The sequence below is a fragment of the Artemia sp. Qi Xiang Cuo genome, chromosome 4, assembly GCF_049724085.1.
Source record: "Artemia sp. Qi Xiang Cuo chromosome 4, ASM4972408v1, whole genome shotgun sequence".
Classification (NCBI taxonomy): Eukaryota; Metazoa; Arthropoda; class Branchiopoda; order Anostraca; family Artemiidae; genus Artemia; species Artemia sp. Qi Xiang Cuo.
The window spans coordinates 21,616,960-21,637,727 of NC_142797.1; the positions used below are offsets into that span (position 1 = coordinate 21,616,960).

The 20,768-nt window shown below is 36.1% G+C and overlaps 2 protein-coding genes across 2 annotated transcripts in view; one reads left to right on the forward strand and one right to left on the reverse strand.

The window, feature by feature from the left end:
• Window positions 1-5,481: 5,481 nt before the first annotated feature.
• LOC148952881 (uncharacterized) lies at window positions 5,482-12,471 on the reverse strand. The gene is made up of 4 exons (XM_089087812.1): window positions 12,393-12,471; window positions 9,750-9,920; window positions 7,363-7,548; window positions 5,482-5,705 (listed from the first exon to the last, which is right to left on the reverse strand). Exons 1-4 carry the CDS (start codon window positions 12,469-12,471, stop codon window positions 5,482-5,484), a joined length of 660 nt encoding a protein of 219 aa, XP_088943938.1.
• Window positions 12,472-15,234: 2,763 nt separating this feature from the next.
• The window catches only part of LOC148952882 (uncharacterized), a gene marked incomplete at its 5' end in the record, with an annotated part of 270,367 nt that continues 264,833 nt past the window's right edge, over window positions 15,235-20,768 (forward strand). The window contains one exon of the mRNA XM_089087813.1: window positions 15,235-15,274. Within this exon, the coding sequence (XP_088943939.1) occupies window positions 15,235-15,274 (40 nt within the window). The remainder of the gene's footprint in view (window positions 15,275-20,768) is intronic.

Consider the following 20,768-nt stretch of genomic DNA (forward strand, 5'->3'; position numbering starts at 1 on the left):
GACTAAAGAATCATTTAATTAGTGACCATTGATTTAATTTAAATTCTGGGATGGAAGCTCCTCATTTTATTTTATTAATTTTTTATTTGGTTATTTTGAATTTATTGGCCTTTTGTTTTCTGTTACCATGCGGAGAGTTGAGGAGCCATCGTTTCATCCTGGTATCTGGAGATATCGTTATCTCAAAATTTTGATCGGACGACTATGAGAAAAACGGGGGATGGGAGGGGGGCTAGTTAACAACCGATCTTTTTGGTTACTTAAAAAGGACAACTTTTAATTTACGTTCAATTGAGCCCTTCCTGATGTTCTAGGACTATTGTTTCGATGTGATCATCCCTGGAGAAAACAAACAAGAAAAAACAAACAAATAAACACGGATCCGTGATCTTTCTTTTGACAAAAAAAATGCAAAATTCCACATTTTACAGATGGGAGCTTGAAACTTTTACATCAGGGTTCTTGGATACGCTGAATCTGATGATATGATTTTCATTCAGATCCCTTAACCATTAAGGGGTGTTTGCCCCTTTTTGAAAATCAGGCAAATTTTTTCTGGCGTGTAGCTTTTGATGGATAACACTAACTTCATTAATCTTGTATGTTTGGAATCAGCATTACAAGTCATATCTATACTATAGCAAGTCATATCATAACAAGATATATCTGTTGATATCAAAATTCTGTCTTATAGAGTTTCGATCACTATTGACCCTCCTTACTTGCAGTTCGTTACCACGAACTGTTTGATAGATATAGCTACTATATAGATATGATCTTTTAGACTTTATTGACCAAGATGGTGGTCCAGGCGTTAAAGATTCAGTTTTGCCACGTGGATCTCAGTCGTTTATGACAGATAGCGTGCCCGGCTTCAAAATTGAAGATGATTTTCCTCTCCATCACCCTGGAGCTCTATCTGAGCAATCTGTAGCGACTACAGCGATTGTTGACGGTAAGGAATACATTTTTAAGTATAGAGTACCCTTCCTCCATTTTCGTATCAATTATTAATTTATGTATTCTCTGTTCTTTACCCTCTATTTCCCCCTTAGAGATTGGAAGAAGAATTGAGAAAGTAATAAAAACAAGCTTATGTCCGCTGGATATCCCATTTCCTGCTGTCAGTGATCTCCTTGGAAATCCCTTGTCTTTATTTCTTTTTCAGGACACTTTTCACAGATATGAAAGAAGGGTTTCATTACCCTCTTAAAAATTCAGGACAGCTATCCTGGTTATACTGGTGTTTACTCTATATCTCTCACTAAAATATTCTTGAAACTGTATGGAAGATTCCTAGAAGAATGTCTAAAGCAAAGAATCTTAGCTTTCACTGGTCCGAGGCAAATGGGAACCTCAGAGCCACTTGAACCTCCCATTACCACGTTCATCATATCAGTTTTATTGGAAAAATTCTTGAAAAGCCTAATGCTCGATTAAATTCAATTTTCATTGTTCTCCATAGAGATTTTGATCACGTAACAATAGGTGAGAAACCTGTTAGTTGATGCAGTATATACTGTTGTTGAGTGCTTTCGTTGTCTCCTTATTGAATAGATCACAAGTAATGAAAATCTGAGCTACAATTCCTATATCTCTTTGTCCATCACATAGTACTTCAAGTGCCCCTTCTTTTCTTCGCTATGACTAAACAGCCTTGCTGCGGGATTTCCCATAAAACTTGTCGGTGACCTAACTGTTTTTGAGATCTACTGCAGAAACGAATGAGCAGGCCCATGAGCATCTTCAGTGATATTACGAGTAATGCTTAACGCTTATGCATGGAAGGAAATTCTTCTGAATCTATAATAATGCCGACATTTTCCTCCTTAACTCCCCATCCCCGCTCTGTTTTCTGACTTCTGTTCCTGTTGAAATTTTTGTGTCGCCCTTGAAATTATTTGTTGTTTCAATATCTCCTATTGCAAAGTGGGTATCCCTGGTAAAAATATAATCCGTGAAGCTGATGCGTATATCTCCGTTTTTATGCTCCTAAATAATTTTGGGACCCCCCTTAACATTTTAAAAAAGTTTATACTTCCTTTTTCAGCCTTTATCTTGAATTTGCATGTCCTGTTAGGCAACCTGGCATCTCCCGGGGAAGAAAAAGGTATAATAGAATATATTCAAAAAAGCCCTGCGACTGATTTAGAAAGAAAGAAGTAAAGTTCTTTGCTATCTTCTTGTAAAATAGAAGCTAGGTCAGAAATACTTGAATGCAGGGAAAAAGAGTTGCGCCTCAGTTAAAAAAAAAAAGAAGATAATTTCAAACCCTCACAGGAAAACATTTTCCCCTAAGAAAACTCCACCCAAATTATCCCTAACTCGGGCTGCTTCTCAACTCGGTCATACTTTGTCTCTCGTTTGCTTCTTTACCTCCAGATATGATAAATGTCTGGCTTGCATTCCGGCAGAAGTTATTCTAGTTATTTTGAAGTTCTTGACATGTTTTTTGTGGAATAGATATGTTTTTGAATTTAATAAATTCTTTATTCTAAATAAGGACTAATTAATTCTGTCAATTTAAGTTTATTGTTTTAAGTGTATTGTTCTTGAACTCTACTGTTTTTTTCAATTTATTTATTTGTTTGATTGTTTGTTTTTTTTTTCGAAGAAAAATAGGAATTCACTACTCGTGGCTTGTGATAGGGATTTATTCATAGATTTATTATCTTTTGTTATATACAATTAGATCCTCATTAAGGATTTTTGGTCTTCTGTTAAAATCAAGATTGTAACTTTCTTACCGAAAAAGTTGATTTTCTTGCCGTGTGTCAACTTTCACTTCTGAGAACAGAGTATAGGGTAAGTTCTTTTTCATTACCAGTGGCAGACATATTCAAGTCTGGGAGGAACATTTGAGGAACCATTTCTCTTCATTGCTTAAATTTCTCTTCAGCCCCCACACTCGAGGTGTCTCTTAAAAAGAGAAAAAATCTGCTGCGTTTTTTCCAAAATAAAATGAAGAGCACAGAAAAATAAACAGCTCCTTGTATTTCCAATACTGTAGATAACTTCATAGAAAATGGTTGTTTTTTTTAATGTTGTCCCTGATAGTAAGAATATTGTTCAATAACCATAAAACACGGTAAAATTATCTTTCAACTTTTTCTGTTTCACTTTTTTTTACCTATTTAGTTTGTGTTTTTTTTTCAGATTCAAAGGACATAGATCCGTTGTGCGATAAAAACATGGAAGCTCAGGATAACACTGGTCGTATGTTTGCAAACCGATTCCAAAGGGATTTGATAGGGTCTAGCCTGAACTCTATGGTTGATTATAATATCAAACAAAGCGATGCTCTTTCTGAGATTTCTGAAACAGATATTCTACGCTTTGATGGTAAGGTTTTGTCTCTCTTTTGAGTTCATATCAATAAATGAATCAATAGAAATAATAAAAGTATATAAATAGAATGAATATAAAGTAGAATCAATATAAATAGAGGGACAGAAGTTTAAACTTTGGTATCGAAAATTTTGGAAGTTTAAAATTGTCCTGCATCAGCGCGATATTTAAAATAACCTCAGTTAGAAAGGGGTCTACTTATAGGCAGTGCAAACTGAAAAATGACACACAACGAAAGTTTTGAGATAATCATTTCGAGCAGCAGACAGATCCAATAAGTTTACTTCAAGGAAGATACGACCTTAAACCCCCTGGGCCAAGGTTTGTAAATAATTCAAATTGCTTCAGCTTAGTTTTTGTCTTAGTTAATGGCTTCTTTGAGGGATAACAATTTTTAGGGATCTTGATCTCTTTTTGAAAAGGATCAAGCATTTTTTTCTAAGAAGGGTGGTTAGAGTGTCCAAATATGGGAAAAAAACTTTTGTTCATGATTAGTTTTAATTCGAGAAAGTTCTCATAGTTTTTCAACAGCATTTCCAGGAAATGAATTATGTACATGTGGAGCAGACTTTGAATTTTAGCTGGGAGAGGGGAGTGGGTTGGAGTTAAATTAAAAGGCAATGTTTGGACCCATTTCATCAAAATACTATGTCTGCAAAGTCTCGAGCATGGTTGGGATATGGAGTTAAGAGTATCAGTTACTTTTGGAAAAAGGAAGGGGGTGGCTGGGGGAAGGGATATTTATAACTAATTTGTAGGAAGAGATTAACCAATTTTATCTCCTATATGAATAAAATTGAGCTGTTGCACATGAATTTCGTATGTAGAAGGTTAAGCAAGACCATGGAGGAAAATCAAAAGACACTGTGCTGCTCGGTTGTCAAATTAGTGGACTGTATATGCAAAATCTGAAGAACGGCTTGGAGTACTAAATTGAAACGTTCAGAGAATATGGTGCGGAGGGTTGAACAAAATCCAAATACAATTTTTGCATCCAAGTTATCAAAAACCATGCCTGAAATCTCGCAGAAAATACGGCGTAAGGGATTAGGTTGAAATTTCTAGAGGGCATTCAAAGTAGAGAGGGTGCTGAAGTGCATTGTACGCTTGACTTAAGATAAATCGGAATACACTCTGCATATTAGGTTCACCAAAATAGTGTATTTAAAATATATTAGGAACGATTTGGGGGATGGAGTTAAAGAGTTGCAGATACTGTTTGAGAAAGGAAGGTGGGAGGCCAGGGCACGGGATTATGTGTACATTTTACCACGATTTTACCGCCTTTTTCTAGGTTCCAATAGTTTTTCTTTGGCTCCTTTTAGTTCCAAAAGAGTCACCCTAGATCCAAAGTTATTAGGTAAGGAAGTAAATCATGACTCGAGTGGTGCCACAACGAGAGCAGTACCTTTGAGTGCGAAAACAGATTTCATTAGCTTTTAATTTCACTCATTAGTCAAATGACTCTCTTTATCCACAATTTGCTGGCGCTGCCGTGCAATAGACAACAGATATTTGCCATGTTTAGGACGCTGTACTAACTCTGCTCTTTCTCTTTCTTACCAATATGGTCCTGAACACTAAATTGATGCTTCATAAGTTTTATTTTCTCAAGTACCATTTGTCTATCTACTGCATTTTTGTTAAGACTTGGAAGACGAAGATCCGTCATCAAATGAAGACTCTATAAGCCAGGATGCCAACGATTCTTTTGTCACATAGACCTCGACCATCTAGGACAGATCTCGTACCGGACTTTGAACCTGAATCGGATAATGCAGTCCAGATGCCTAAGGCTTTCCTGATCAACCAATATCGGTAACACCAATTGTTGAAGGTAATAATATGCATTTTATGCTTTTCGTATAAAAATGAGCTGTTCAGAAACACACACACAGACGCACACACACACACACACAGACGCACACACACACACACACACACACACACACACACACACACACACACATATATATATATATATATATATATATATATATATATATATATATATATATATATATATATGTGTGTGTGTGTGTGTGTGTGTGTGTGTGTGTGTGTGTGTGTGTGTGTGTGCGTCTGTGTGTGTGTGTGTGTGTGTCTGTGTGTGTGTTTCTGAACAGCTCATTTTTATACGAAAAGCATAAAATGCATATTATTACCTTCAACAATTGGTGTTACCGATATTGGTTGATCAGGGAAAGCCTTAGGCATCTGGACTGCATTATCCGATTCAGGTTCAAAGTCCGGTACGAGATCTGTCCTAGATGGTCGAGGTCTATGTGACAAAAAAGAATCGTTGGCATCCTGGCTTATAGAGTCTTCATTTGATGACGGATCTTCGTCTTCCAAGTCTTAACAAAAATGCAGTAGATAGACAAATGGTACTTGAGAAAATAAAACTTATGAAGCATCAATTTAGTGTTCAGGACCATATTGGTAAGAAAGAGAAAGAGCAGAGTTAGTACAGCGTCCTAAACATGGCAAATATCTGTTGTCTATTGCACGGCAGCGCCAGCAAATTGTGGATAAAGAGAGTCATTTGACTAATGAGTGAAATTAAAAGCTAATGAAATCTGTTTTCGCACTCAAGGGTACTGCTCTCGTTGTGGCACCACTCGAGTCATGATTTACTTCCTTACCTAATAACTTTGGATCTAGGGTGACTCTTTTGGAACTAAAAGGAGCCAAAGAAAAACTATTGGAACCTAGAAAAAGGCGGTAAAATCGTGGTAAAATGTACACATAATCCCGTGCCCTGGCCTCCCACCTTCCTTTCTCAAACAGTATCTGCAACTCTTTAACTCCATCCCCCAAATCGTTCCTAATATATTTTAAATACACTATTTTGGTGAACCTAATATGCAGAGTGTATTCCGATTTATCTTAAGTCAAGCGTACAATGCACTTCAGCACCCTCTCTACTTTGAATGCCCTCTAGAAATTTCAACCTAATCCCTTACGCCGTATTTTCTGCGAGATTTCAGGCATGGTTTTTGATAACTTGGATGCAAAAATTGTATTTGGATTTTGTTCAACCCTCCGCACCATATTCTCTGAACGTTTCAATTTAGTACTCCAAGCCGTTCTTCAGATTTTGCATATACAGTCCACTAATTTGACAACCGAGCAGCACAGTGTCTTTTGATTTTCCTCCATGGTCTTGCTTAACCTTCTACATACGAAATTCATGTGCAACAGCTCAATTTTATTCATATAGGAGATAAAATTGGTTAATCTCTTCCTACAAATTAGTTATAAATATCCCTTCCCCCAGCCACCCCCTTCCTTTTTCCAAAAGTAACTGATACTCTTAACTCCATATCCCAACCATGCTCGAGACTTTGCAGACATAGTATTTTGATGAAATGGGTCCAAACATTGCCTTTTAATTTAACTCCAACCCACTCCCCTCTCCCAGCTAAAATTCAAAGTCTGCTCCACATGTACATAATTCATTTCCTGGAAATGCTGTTGAAAAACTATGAGAACTTTCTCGAATTAAAACTAATCATGAACAAAAAGTTTTTTTTCCCATATTTGGACACTCTAACCACCCTTCTTAGAAAAAAATGCTTGATCCTTTTCAAAAAGAGATCAAGATCCCTAAAAATTGTTATCCCTCAAAGAAGCCATTAACTAAGACAAAAACTAAGCTGAAGCAATTTGAATTATTTACAAACCTTGGCCCAGGGGGTTTAAGGTCGTATCTTCCTTGAAGTAAACTTATTGGATCTGTCTGCTGCTCGAAATGATTATCTCAAAACTTTCGTTGTGTGTCATTTTTCAGTTTGCACTGCCTATAAGTAGACCCCTTTCTAACTGAGGTTATTTTAAATATCGCGCTGATGCAGGACAATTTTAAACTTCCAAAATTTTCGATACCAAAGTTTAAACTTCTGTCCCTCTATTTATATTGATTCTACTTTATATTCATTCTATTTATATACTTTTATTATTTCTATTGATTCATTTATTGATATGAACTCAAAAAGAGAGACAAAACCTTACCATCAAAGCGTAGAATATCTGTTTCAGAAATCTCAGAAAGAGCATCGCTTTGTTTGATATTATAATCAACCATAGAGTTCAGGCTAGACCCTATCAAATCCCTTTGGAATCGGTTTGCAAACATACGACCAGTGTTATCCTGAGCTTCCATGTTTTTATCGCACAACGGATCTATGTCCTTTGAATCTGAAAAAAAAACACAAACTAAATAGGTAAAAAAAAGTGAAACAGAAAAAGTTGAAAGATAATTTTACCGTGTTTTATGGTTATTGAACAATATTCTTACTATCAGGGACAACATTAAAAAAAACAACCATTTTCTATGAAGTTATCTACAGTATTGGAAATACAAGGAGCTGTTTATTTTTCTGTGCTCTTCATTTTATTTTGGAAAAAACGCAGCAGATTTTTTCTCTTTTTAAGAGACACCTCGAGTGTGGGGGCTGAAGAGAAATTTAAGCAATGAAGAGAAATGGTTCCTCAAATGTTCCTCCCAGACTTGAATATGTCTGCCACTGGTAATGAAAAAAGAACTTACCCTATACTCTGTTCTCAGAAGTGAAAGTTGACACACGGCAAGAAAATCAACTTTTTCGGTAAGAAAGTTACAATCTTGATTTTAACAGAAGACCAAAAATCCTTAATGAGGATCTAATTGTATATAACAAAAGATAATAAATCTATGAATAAATCCCTATCACAAGCCACGAGGAGTGAATTCCGATTTTTCTTCGAAAAAAAAAACAAACAATCAAACAAATAAATAAATTGAAAAAAAAAGTAGAGTTCAAGAAAAATACACTTAAAACAATAAACTTAAATTTACAGAATTAATTAGTCCTTATTTAGAATAAAGAATTTATTAAATTCAAAAACATATCTATTCCACAAAAAACATGTCAAGAACTTCAAAATAACTAGAATAACTTCTGCCGGAATGCAAGCCAGACATTTATCATATCTGGAGGTAAAGAAGCAAACGAGAGACAAAGTATGACCGAGTTGAGAAGCAGCCCGAGTTAGGGATAATTTGGGTGGAGTTTTCTTAGGGGAAAATGTTTTCCTGTGAGGGTTTGAAATTATCTTCTTTTTTTTTTTAACTGAGGCGCAACTCTTTTTCCCTGCATTCAAGTATTTCTGACCTAGCTTCTATTTTACAAGAAGATAGCAAAGAACTTTACTTCTTTCTTTCTAAATCAGTCGCAGGGCTTTTTTGAATATATTCTATTATACCTTTTTCTTCCCCGGGAGATGCCAGGTTGCCTAACAGGACATGCAAATTCAAGATAAAGGCTGAAAAAGGAAGTATAAACTTTTTAAAATGTTAAGGGGGGTCCCAAAATTATTTAGGAGCATAAAAACGGAGATATACGCATCAGCTTCACGGATTATATTTTTACCAGGGATACCCACTTTGCAATAGGAGATATTGAAACAACAAATAATTTCAAGGGCGACACAAAAATTTCAACAGGAACAGAAGTCAGAAAACAGAGCGGGGATGGGGAGTTAAGGAGGAAAATGTCGGCATTATTATAGATTCAGAAGAATTTCCTTCCATGCATAAGCGTTAAGCATTACTCGTAATATCACTGAAGATGCTCATGGGCCTGCTCATTCGTTTCTGCAGTAGATCTCAAAAACAGTTAGGTCACCGACAAGTTTTATGGGAAATCCCGCAGCAAGGCTGTTTAGTCATAGCGAAGAAAAGAAGGGGCACTTGAAGTACTATGTGATGGACAAAGAGATATAGGAATTGTAGCTCAGATTTTCATTACTTGTGATCTATTCAATAAGGAGACAACGAAAGCACTCAACAACAGTATATACTGCATCAACTAACAGGTTTCTCACCTATTGTTACGTGATCAAAATCTCTATGGAGAACAATGAAAATTGAATTTAATCGAGCATTAGGCTTTTCAAGAATTTTTCCAATAAAACTGATATGATGAACGTGGTAATGGGAGGTTCAAGTGGCTCTGAGGTTCCCATTTGCCTCGGACCAGTGAAAGCTAAGATTCTTTGCTTTAGACATTCTTCTAGGAATCTTCCATACAGTTTCAAGAATATTTTAGTGAGAGATATAGAGTAAACACCAGTATAACCAGGATAGCTGTCCTGAATTTTTAAGAGGGTAATGAAACCCTTCTTTCATATCTGTGAAAAGTGTCCTGAAAAAGAAATAAAGACAAGGGATTTCCAAGGAGATCACTGACAGCAGGAAATGGGATATCCAGCGGACATAAGCTTGTTTTTATTACTTTCTCAATTCTTCTTCCAATCTCTAAGGGGGAAATAGAGGGTAAAGAACAGAGAATACATAAATTAATAATTGATACGAAAATGGAGGAAGGGTACTCTATACTTAAAAATGTATTCCTTACCGTCAACAATCGCTGTAGTCGCTACAGATTGCTCAGATAGAGCTCCAGGGTGATGGAGAGGAAAATCATCTTCAATTTTGAAGCCGGGCACGCTATCTGTCATAAACGACTGAGATCCACGTGGCAAAACTGAATCTTTAACGCCTGGACCACCATCTTGGTCAATAAAGTCTAAAAGATCATATCTATATAGTAGCTATATCTATCAAACAGTTCGTGGTAACGAACTGCAAGTAAGGAGGGTCAATAGTGATCGAAACTCTATAAGACAGAATTTTGATATCAACAGATATATCTTGTTATGATATGACTTGCTATAGTATAGATATGACTTGTAATGCTGATTCCAAACATACAAGATTAATGAAGTTAGTGTTATCCATCAAAAGCTACACGCCAGAAAAAATTTGCCTGATTTTCAAAAAAGGGGCAAACACCCCTTAATGGTTAAGGGATCTGAATGAAAATCATATCATCAGATTCAGCGTATCCAAGAACCCTGATGTAAAAGTTTCAAGCTCCCATCTGTAAAATGTGGAATTTTGCATTTTTTTTGTCAAAAGAAAGATCACGGATCCGTGTTTATTTGTTTGTTTTTTCTTGTTTGTTTTCTCCAGGGATGATCACATCGAAACAATAGTCCTAGAACATCAGGAAGGGCTCAATTGAACGTAAATTAAAAGTTGTCCTTTTTAAGTAACCAAAAAGATCGGTTGTTAACTAGCCCCCCGCCCATCCCCCTTTTTTCTCATAGTCGTCCGATCAAAATTTTTAGATAACGATATCTCCAGATACCAGGATGAAACGATGGCTCCTCAACTCTCCGCATGGTAACAGAAAACAAAAGGCCAATAAATTCAAAATAACCAAATAAAAAATTAATAAAATAAAATGAGGAGCTTCCATCCCAGAATTTAAATTAAATCAATGGTCACTAATTAAATGATTCTTTAGTCTAACTTTATTATTAACCAGAGATTTATTCCAATCTACTAAACTAAGAAATTTATTCCAATTATATATAATGATGCCTTGGTGAAAAACGGGACCTTTCAGATTTTATTAAAGGCTGACGAACAACAAAACTACCACGGGTCAAACAAGCATGTAAAATCTGTTTATCATCCTAAAGATATGTTATTAGGCTATGCAAATAAAAATAATACGGTAAAAGACGTTGACCATGTTTTATCATGCAAAGAACAAAATGGAAAAAAGGGGAAAAGGATCAAGATAAGGATGTTTAATATTTGATACATATTTTCGCCGATGACTTACCAGGGTAAGAATCAGGGGCGCAATTCCGTCAAAATCCTGAGAGGGGGCAAAGTTGGAGCCAATTTTCCCAAATCAAGTGAAGATGACAGTGAAAAATGAAAAATGACCCATATACTACCATAAAGGCGAAGGTATACTAAAGAGAACTGACCTGCGTCTCCGGATACTTGAACTATGCCGACTTATCATAGTTATGACGAGATTATTTGCATAAACATAAATTTCAGCTGGGGGGAGGGAGGGGCAAACTGAGGTCTGGGAGGGACTGAGGTCTGGGGGGGACTGAGGTCTGGGGGGACTGAGGTCTGAGGGGACTGAGGTCTGGGGGGACTGAGGTCTGGGGGGACTGAGGTCTGGGGGTAAAACTTAGTTCTGGAGCGGGCATTTACCCCCTTGCCCCATAAGAAATTACTACGTCATTCAGGCTATATGTAAGATGTTTTGAACTGCCTGATATGACTGAGCAGTTAGTTTAGCTGTATAACCGAGCAGCTAGGACATTTAGTCTACATGTAAGATGTTTTGAGCTGTATAACTGAGTAGCTAGCTTTCCTGTATAACTGAGCAGCTAGTTTAACAGTATAAACAAGCAGCTACGTCATTCAGGCTACATGTAAGATGTTTTGAACTGCCTGATATGACTGAGCAGTTAGTTTAGCTGTATAACCGAGCAGCTAGGACATTTAGTCTATATGTAAGATGTTTTGAGCTGTATAACTGAGTAGCTAGTTTTCCTGTATAACTGAGCAGCTAGTTTAACAGTATAAACAAGCAGCTACGTCATTCAGGCTATATGTAAGATGTTTTGAACTGCTTGATATGACTGAGCAGTTAGTTTAGCTGTATAACCGAGCAGCTAGGACATTTAGTCTATATGTAAGATGTTTTGAGCTGTATAACTGAGTAGCTAGTTTTCCTGTATAACTGAGCAGCTAGTTTAACAGTATAAACAAGCAGCTACGTCATTCAGGCTATATGTAAGATGTTTTGAACTGCCTGATGTGACTGAGCAGTTAGTTCAGCTGCATAACCGAGCAGCTAGGACATTTAGTCTATATGTAAGATGTTTTGAGCTATTTAATATAACTGAGCAGCTAGTTTAATCTACTCAGTCTAAAAAGTATTTTATTACTAAGTAATTTTCTACCTACAGAGACCAGGTTAATGCCTCCATGATTACCACACTCACTCTTATAACCTTTCTTATACAGTGGTTTGATTAGGTTTTCCTAAAATCGCTAGGTGCTTCCTCTTTTTCAAAAATCATATTCATAATCTTCAGTAACTTATTTCTAACCTCAGAGCCACCATATTTAAAAAATGTATTTACCCCAGTATCGGCACCTGGGGCCTTATTATATTTACATCCTTTTAGTTCTGTCACTAGTTCTTCCTCACAAAAGAAATCTTCCTTCACATCCAAATTATCAGAAACGTTTTTCATATTCCTCTTATCTTTTCCTGTAACTCTATCTTGGTTTAGCACATTCTCAAAGTGTTTTGCCCATCTCTGTTTAACTCTTTCCTCATCACTAATTATGGCCTCATTCCTATCTTTATCTGGGACAAATCCGGATTGCCTACTCCCTGTCAATTTATTAACATGACACTATAGTATTGACACATGACATAATAGTATTTTACTATTATGCCGTTTAGCTGGATCTTCCAGATCCTCGGCAATTTTATCTATGGCCTCCACTTCACACCTACTTAGTTCATATTTTAATGCTTTTTCCACTTTCTTTACATTACTTTCGTTTTCATATGGTCTATCACTCAGACAATTTTTGTACAATCCCCTTCTACTCTATTAAAGATATAGTCTTTTCACTATTATTAATAGCTGCATTCCTAATTTTCTTCCCTAAGACACCATCAGCAACTTCAAAAATTGTTGAAATTTCTTCCCAAAATTATTCCATCCATCTTCTACATTGTCAAATTTTAAACTCTTCAGTTTAGTATTCAACTGTTCATGAAAATTTTCTCTCAAATTCTGATCCTGGAGTCTACAAACATCCTAACTTCTCGGAAGGTAGTTACACTTCCGAAATTTGAGCTTTAAATTAACCCTAGACACTACTAGATGGTGATCTTCAGAAAATGGTTGTTTTGTTTAATGTTGTCCCTGATAGTAAGAATATTGTTCAATAACCATAAAACACGGTAAAATTATCTTTCAACTTTTTCTGTTTCACTTTTTTTTACCTATTTAGTTTGTGTTTTTTTTTTAGATTCAAAGGACATAGATCCGTTGTGCGATAAAAACATGGAAGCTCAGGATAACACTGGTCGTATGTTTGCAAACCGATTCCAAAGGGATTTGATAGGGTCTAGCCTGAACTCTATGGTTGATTATAATATCAAACAAAGCGATGCTCTTTCTGAGATTTCTGAAACAGATATTCTACGCTTTGATGGTAAGGTTTTGTCTCTCTTTTTTGAGTTCATATCAATAAATGAATCAATAGAAATAATAAAAGTATATAAATAGAATGAATATAAAGTAGAATCAATATAAATAGAGGGACAGAAGTTTAAACTTTGGTATCGAAAATTTTGGAAGTTTAAAATTGTCCTGCATCAGCGCGATATTTAAAATAACCTCAGTTAGAAAGGGGTCTACTTATAGGCAGTGCAAACTGAAAAATGACACACAACGAAAGTTTTGAGATAATCATTTCGAGCAGCAGACAGATCCAATAAGTTTACTTCAAGGAAGATACGACCTTAAACCCCTGGGCCAAGGTTTGTAAATAATTCAAATTGCTTCAGCTTAGTTTTTGTCTTAGTTAATGGCTTCTTTGAGGGATAACAATTTTAGGGATCTTGATCTTTTTGAAAAGGATCAAGCATTTTTTTCTAAGAAGGGTGGTTAGAGTGTCCAAATATGGGAAAAAAAACTTTTTGTTCATGATTAGTTTTAATTCGAGAAAGTTCTCATAGTTTTTCAACAGCATTTCCAGGAAATGAATTATGTACATGTGGAGCAGACTTTGAATTTTAGCTGGGAGAGGGAGGGGTTGGAGTTAAATTAAAAGGCAATGTTTGGACCCATTTCATCAAAATACTATGTCTGCAAAGTCTCGAGCATGGTTGGGATATGGAGTTAAGAGTATCAGTTACTTTTGGAAAAAGGAAGGGGGTGGCTGGGGAAGGGATATTTATAACTAATTTGTAGGAAGAGATTAACCAATTTTATCTCCTATATGAATAAAATTGAGCTGTTGCACATGAATTTCGTATGTAGAAGGTTAAGCAAGACCATGGAGGAAAATCAAAAGACACTGTGCTGCTCGGTTGTCAAATTAGTGGACTGTATATGCAAAATCTGAAGAACGGCTTGGAGTACTAAATTGAAACGTTCAGAGAATATGGTGCGGAGGGTTGAACAAAATCCAAATACAATTTTTGCATCCAAGTTATCAAAAACCATGCCTGAAATCTCGCAGAAAATACGGCGTAAGGGATTAGGTTGAAATTTCTAGAGGGCATTCAAAGTAGAGAGGGTGCTGAAGTGCATTGTACGCTTGACTTAAGATAAATCGGAATACACTCTGCATATTAGGTTCACCAAAATAGTGTATTTAAAATATATTAGGAACGATTTGGGGATGGAGTTAAAGAGTTGCAGATACTGTTTGAGAAAGGAAGGTGGGAGGCAGGGCACGGGATTATGTGTACATTTTACCACGATTTTACTGCCTTTTTCTAGGTTCCAATAGTTTTTCTTTGGCTCCTTTTAGTTCCAAAAGAGTCACTCTAGATCCAAAGTTATTAGGTAAGGAAGTAAATCATGACTCGAGTGGTGCCACAACGAGAGCAGTACCCTTGAGTGCGAAAACAGATTTCATTAGCTTTTAATTTCACTCATTAGTCAAATGACTCTCTTATCCACAATTTGCTGGCGCTGCCGTGCAGTAGACAACAGATATTTGCCATGTTTAGGACGCTGTACTAACTCTGCTCTTCTTCTATCTTAATATGGTCCTGAACACTAAATTGATGCTTCATAAGTTTTATTTTCTCAAGTACATTTGTCTATCTACTGCATTTTGTTAAGACTTGGAAGACGAAGATCCGTCATCAAATGAAGACTCTATAAGCTAGATGCCAACGATTCTTTTTTGTCACATGACCTGACCATTAGACAGATCGACTGGACTTAACCTGAATCGGATAATGCAGTCCAGATGCCTAAGGCTTTCCTGATCAACCAATATCGGTAACACCAATTGTTGAAGGTAATAATATGCATTTTATGCTTTTCGTATAAAAATGAGCTGTTCAGAAACACACACACAGACGCACACACACACACACACAGACGCACACACACACACACACACACACACACACACACACACACACACACATATATATATATATATATATATATATATATATATATATATATATATATATATATATATATATATGTGTGTGTGTGTGTGTGTGTGTGTGTGTGTGTGTGTGTGTGCGTGCTGTGTGTGTGTGTGTGTGCGTCTGTGTGTGTGTTTCTGAACAGCTCATTTTTATACGAAAAGCATAAAATGCATATTATTACCTTCAACAATTGGTGTTACCGATATTGGTTGATCAGGGAAAGCCTTAGGCATCTGGACTGCATTATCCGATTCAGGTTCAAAGTCCGGTACGAGATCTGTCCTAGATGGTCGAGGTCTATGTGACAAAAAAGAATCGTTGGCATCCTGGCTTATAGAGTCTTCATTTGATGACGGATCTTCGTCTTCCAAGTCTTAACAAAAATGCAGTAGATAGACAAATGGTACTTGAGAAAATAAAACTTATGAAGCATCAATTTAGTGTTCAGGACCATATTGGTAAGAAAGAGAAAGAGCAGAGTTAGTACAGCGTCCTAAACATGGCAAATATCTGTTGTCTATTGCACGGCAGCGCCAGCAAATTGTGGATAAAGAGAGTCATTTGACTAATGAGTGAAATTAAAAGCTAATGAAATCTGTTTTCGCACTCAAGGGTACTGCTCTCGTTGTGGCACCACTCGAGTCATGATTTACTTCCTTACCTAATAACTTTGGATCTAGGGTGACTCTTTTGGAACTAAAAGGAGCCAAAGAAAAACTATTGGAACCTAGAAAAAGGCGGTAAAATCGTGGTAAAATGTACACATAATCCCGTGCCCTGGCCTCCCACCTTCCTTTCTCAAACAGTATCTGCAACTCTTTAACTCCATCCCCCAAATCGTTCCTAATATATTTTAAATACACTATTTTGGTGAACCTAATATGCAGAGTGTATTCCGATTTATCTTAAGTCAAGCGTACAATGCACTTCAGCACCCTCTCTACTTTGAATGCCCTCTAGAAATTTCAACCTAATCCCTTACGCCGTATTTTCTGCGAGATTTCAGGCATGGTTTTTGATAACTTGGATGCAAAAATTGTATTTGGATTTTGTTCAACCCTCCGCACCATATTCTCTGAACGTTTCAATTTAGTACTCCAAGCCGTTCTTCAGATTTTGCATATACAGTCCACTAATTTGACAACCGAGCAGCACAGTGTCTTTTGATTTTCCTCCATGGTCTTGCTTAACCTTCTACATACGAAATTCATGTGCAACAGCTCAATTTTATTCATATAGGAGATAAAATTGGTTAATCTCTTCCTACAAATTAGTTATAAATATCCCTTCCCCCAGCCACCCCCTTCCTTTTTCCAAAAGTAACTGATACTCTTAACTCCATATCCCAACCATGCTCGAGACTTTGCAGACATAGTATTTTGATGAAATGGGTCCAAACATTGCCTTTTAATTTAACTCCAACCCACTCCCCTCTCCCAGCTAAAATTCAAAGTCTGCTCCACATGTACATAATTCATTTCCTGGAAATGCTGTTGAAAAACTATGAGAACTTTCTCGAATTAAAACTAATCATGAACAAAAGTTTTTTTTCCCATATTTGGACACTCTAACCACCCTTCTTAGAAAAAAATGCTTGATCCTTTTCAAAAAGAGATCAAGATCCCTAAAAATTGTTATCCCTCAAAGAAGCCATTAACTAAGACAAAAACTAAGCTGAAGCAATTTGAATTATTTACAAACCTTGGCCCAGGGGGTTTAAGGTCGTATCTTCCTTGAAGTAAACTTATTGGATCTGTCTGCTGCTCGAAATGATTATCTCAAAACTTTCGTTGTGTGTCATTTTTCAGTTTGCACTGCCTATAAGTAGACCCCTTTCTAACTGAGGTTATTTTAAATATCGCGCTGATGCAGGACAATTTTAAACTTCCAAAATTTTCGATACCAAAGTTTAAACTTCTGTCCCTCTATTTATATTGATTCTACTTTATATTCATTCTATTTATATACTTTTATTATTTCTATTGATTCATTTATTGATATGAACTCAAAAAGAGAGACAAAACCTTACCATCAAAGCGTAGAATATCTGTTTCAGAAATCTCAGAAAGAGCATCGCTTTGTTTGATATTATAATCAACCATAGAGTTCAGGCTAGACCCTATCAAATCCCTTTGGAATCGGTTTGCAAACATACGATCAGTGTTATCCTGAGCTTCCATGTTTTTATCGCACAACGGATCTATGTCCTTTGAATCTAAAAAAAAAACACAAACTAAATAGGTAAGAAAAAGTGAAACAGAAAAAGTTGAAAGATAATTTTACCGTGTTTTATGGTTATTGAACAGTATTCTTACTATCAGGGACAACATTAAAAAGAACAACCATTTTCTATGAAGTTATCTACAGTATTGGAAATACAAGGAGCTGTTTATTTTTCTGTGCTCTTCATTTTATTTTGGAAAAAACGCAGCAGATTTTTTTCTCTTTTAAGAGACACCTCGAGTGTGGGGGCTGAAGAGAAATTTAAGCAATGAAGAGAAATGGTTCCTCAAATGTTCCTCCCAGACTTGAATATGTCTGCCACTGGTAATGAAAAAAGAACTTACCCTATACTCTGTTCTCAGTAGTGAAAGTTGACACACGGCAAGAAAATCAACTTTTTCGGTAAGAAAGTTACAATCTTGATTTTAACAGAAGACCAAAAATCCTTAATGAGGATCTAATTGTATATAACAAAAGATAATAAATCTATGAATAAATCCCTATCACAAGCCACGAGGAGTGAATTCCGATTTTTCTTCGAAAAAAAAAACAAACAATCAAACAAATAAATAAATTGAAAAAAACAGTAGAGTTCAAGAACAATACACTTAAAACAATAAACTTAAATTGACAGAATTAATTAGTCCTTATTTAGAATAAAGAATTTATTAAATTCAAAAACATATCTATTCCACAAAAAACATGTCAAGAACTTCAAAATAACTAGAATAACTTCTGCCGGAATGCAAGCCAGACATTTATCATATCTGGAGGTAAAGAAGCAAACGAGAGACAAAGTATGACCGAGTTGAGAAGCAGCCCGAGTTAGGGATAATTTGGGTGGAGTTTTCTTAGGGGAAAATGTTTTCCTGTGAGGGTTTGAAATTATCTTCTTTTTTTTTTTAACTGAGGCGCAACTCTTTTCCCTGCATTCAAGTATTTCTGACCTAGCTTCTATTTTACAAGAAGATAGCAAAGAACTTTACTTCTTTCTTTCTAAATCAGTCGCAGGGCTTTTTTGAATATATTCTATTATACCTTTTTCTTCCCCGGGAGATGCCAGGTTGCCTAACAGGACATGCAAATTCAAGATAAAGGCTGAAAAAGGAAGTATAAACTTTTTTAAAATGTTAAGGGGGGTCCCAAAATTATTTAGGAGCATAAAAACGGAGATATACGCATCAGCTTCACTGATTATATTTTTACCAGGGATACCCACTTTGCAATAGGAGATATTGAAACAACAAATAATTTCAAGGGCGACACAAAAATTTCAACAGGAACAGAAGTCAGAAAACAGAGCGGGGATGGGGAGTTAAGGAGGAAAATGTCGGCATTATTATAGATTCAGAAGAATTTCCTTCCATGCATAAGCGTTAAGCATTACTCGTAATATCACTGAAGATGCTCATGGGCCTGCTCATTCGTTTCTGCAGTAGATCTCAAAAACAGTTAGGTCACCGACAAGTTTTATGGGAAATCCCGCAGCAAGGCTGTTTAGTCATAGCGAAGAAAAGAAGGGGCACTTGAAGTACTATGTGATGGACAAAGAGATATAGGAATTGTAGCTCAGATTTTCATTACTTGTGATCTATTCAATAAGGAGACAACGAAAGCACTCAACAACAGTATATACTGCATCAACTAACAGGTTTCTCACCTATTGTTACGTGATCAAAATCTCTATGGAGAACAATGAAAATTGAATTTAATCGAGCATTAGGCTTTTCAAGAATTTTTCCAATAAAACTGATATGATGAACGTGGTAATGGGAGGTTCAAGTGGCTCTGAGGTTCCCATTTGCCTCGGACCAGTGAAAGCTAAGATTCTTTGCTTTAGACATTCTTCTAGGAATCTTCCATACAGTTTCAAGAATATTTTAGTGAGAGATATAGAGTAAACACCAGTATAACCAGGATAGCTGTCCTGAATTTTTAAGAGGGTAATGAAACCCTTCTTTCATATCTGTGAAAAGTGTCCTGAAAAAGAAATAAAGACAAGGGATTTCCAAGGAGATCACTGACAGCAGGAAATGGGATATCCAGCGGACATAAGCTTGTTTTTATTACTTTCTCAATTCTTCTTCCAATCTCTAAGGGGGAAATAGAGGGTAAAGAACAGAGAATACATAAATTAATAATTGATACGAAAATGGAGGAAGGGTACTCTATACTTAAAAATGTATTCCTTACCGTCAACAATCGCTGTAGTCGCTACAGATTGCTCAGATAGAGCTCCAGGGTGATGGAGAGGAAAATCATCTTCAATTTTGAAGCCGGGCACGCTATCTGTCATAAACGACTGAGATCCACGTGGCAAAACTGAATCTTTAACGCCTGGACCACCATCTTGGTCAATAAAGTCTAAAAGATCATATCTATATAGTAGCTATATCTATCAAACAGTTCGTGGTAACGAACTGCAAGTAAGGAGGGTCAATAGTGATCGAAACTCTATAAGACAGAATTTTGATATCAACAGATATATCTTGTTATGATATGACTTGCTATAGTATAGATATGACTTGTAATGCTGATTCCAAACATACAAGATTAATGAAGTTAGTGTTATCCATCAAAAGCTACACGCCAGAAAAAATTTGCCTGATTTTCAAAAAAGGGGCAAACACCCCTTAATGGTTAAGGGATCTGAATGAAAATCATATCATCAGATTCAGCGTATCCAAGAACCCTGATGTAAAAGTTTCAAGCTCCCATCTGTAAAATGTGGAATTTTGCATTTTTTTTGTCAAAAGAAAGATCACGGATCCGTGTTTATTTGTTTGTTTTTTCTTGTTTGTTTTCTCCAGGGATGATCACATCGAAACAATAGTCCTAGAACATCAGGAAGGGCTCAATTGAACGTAAATTAAAAGTTGTCCTTTTTAAGTAACCAAAAAGATCGGTTGTTAACTAGCCCCCCTCCCATCCCCCTTTTTTCTCATAGTCGTCCGATCAAAATTTTGAGATAACGATAACTCCAGATACCAGGATGAAACGATGGCTCCTCAACTCTCCGCATGGTAACAGAAAACAAAAGGCCAATAAATTCAAAATAACCAAATAAAAAATTAATAAAATAAAATGAGGAGCTTCCATCCCAGAATTTAAATTAAATCAATGGTCACT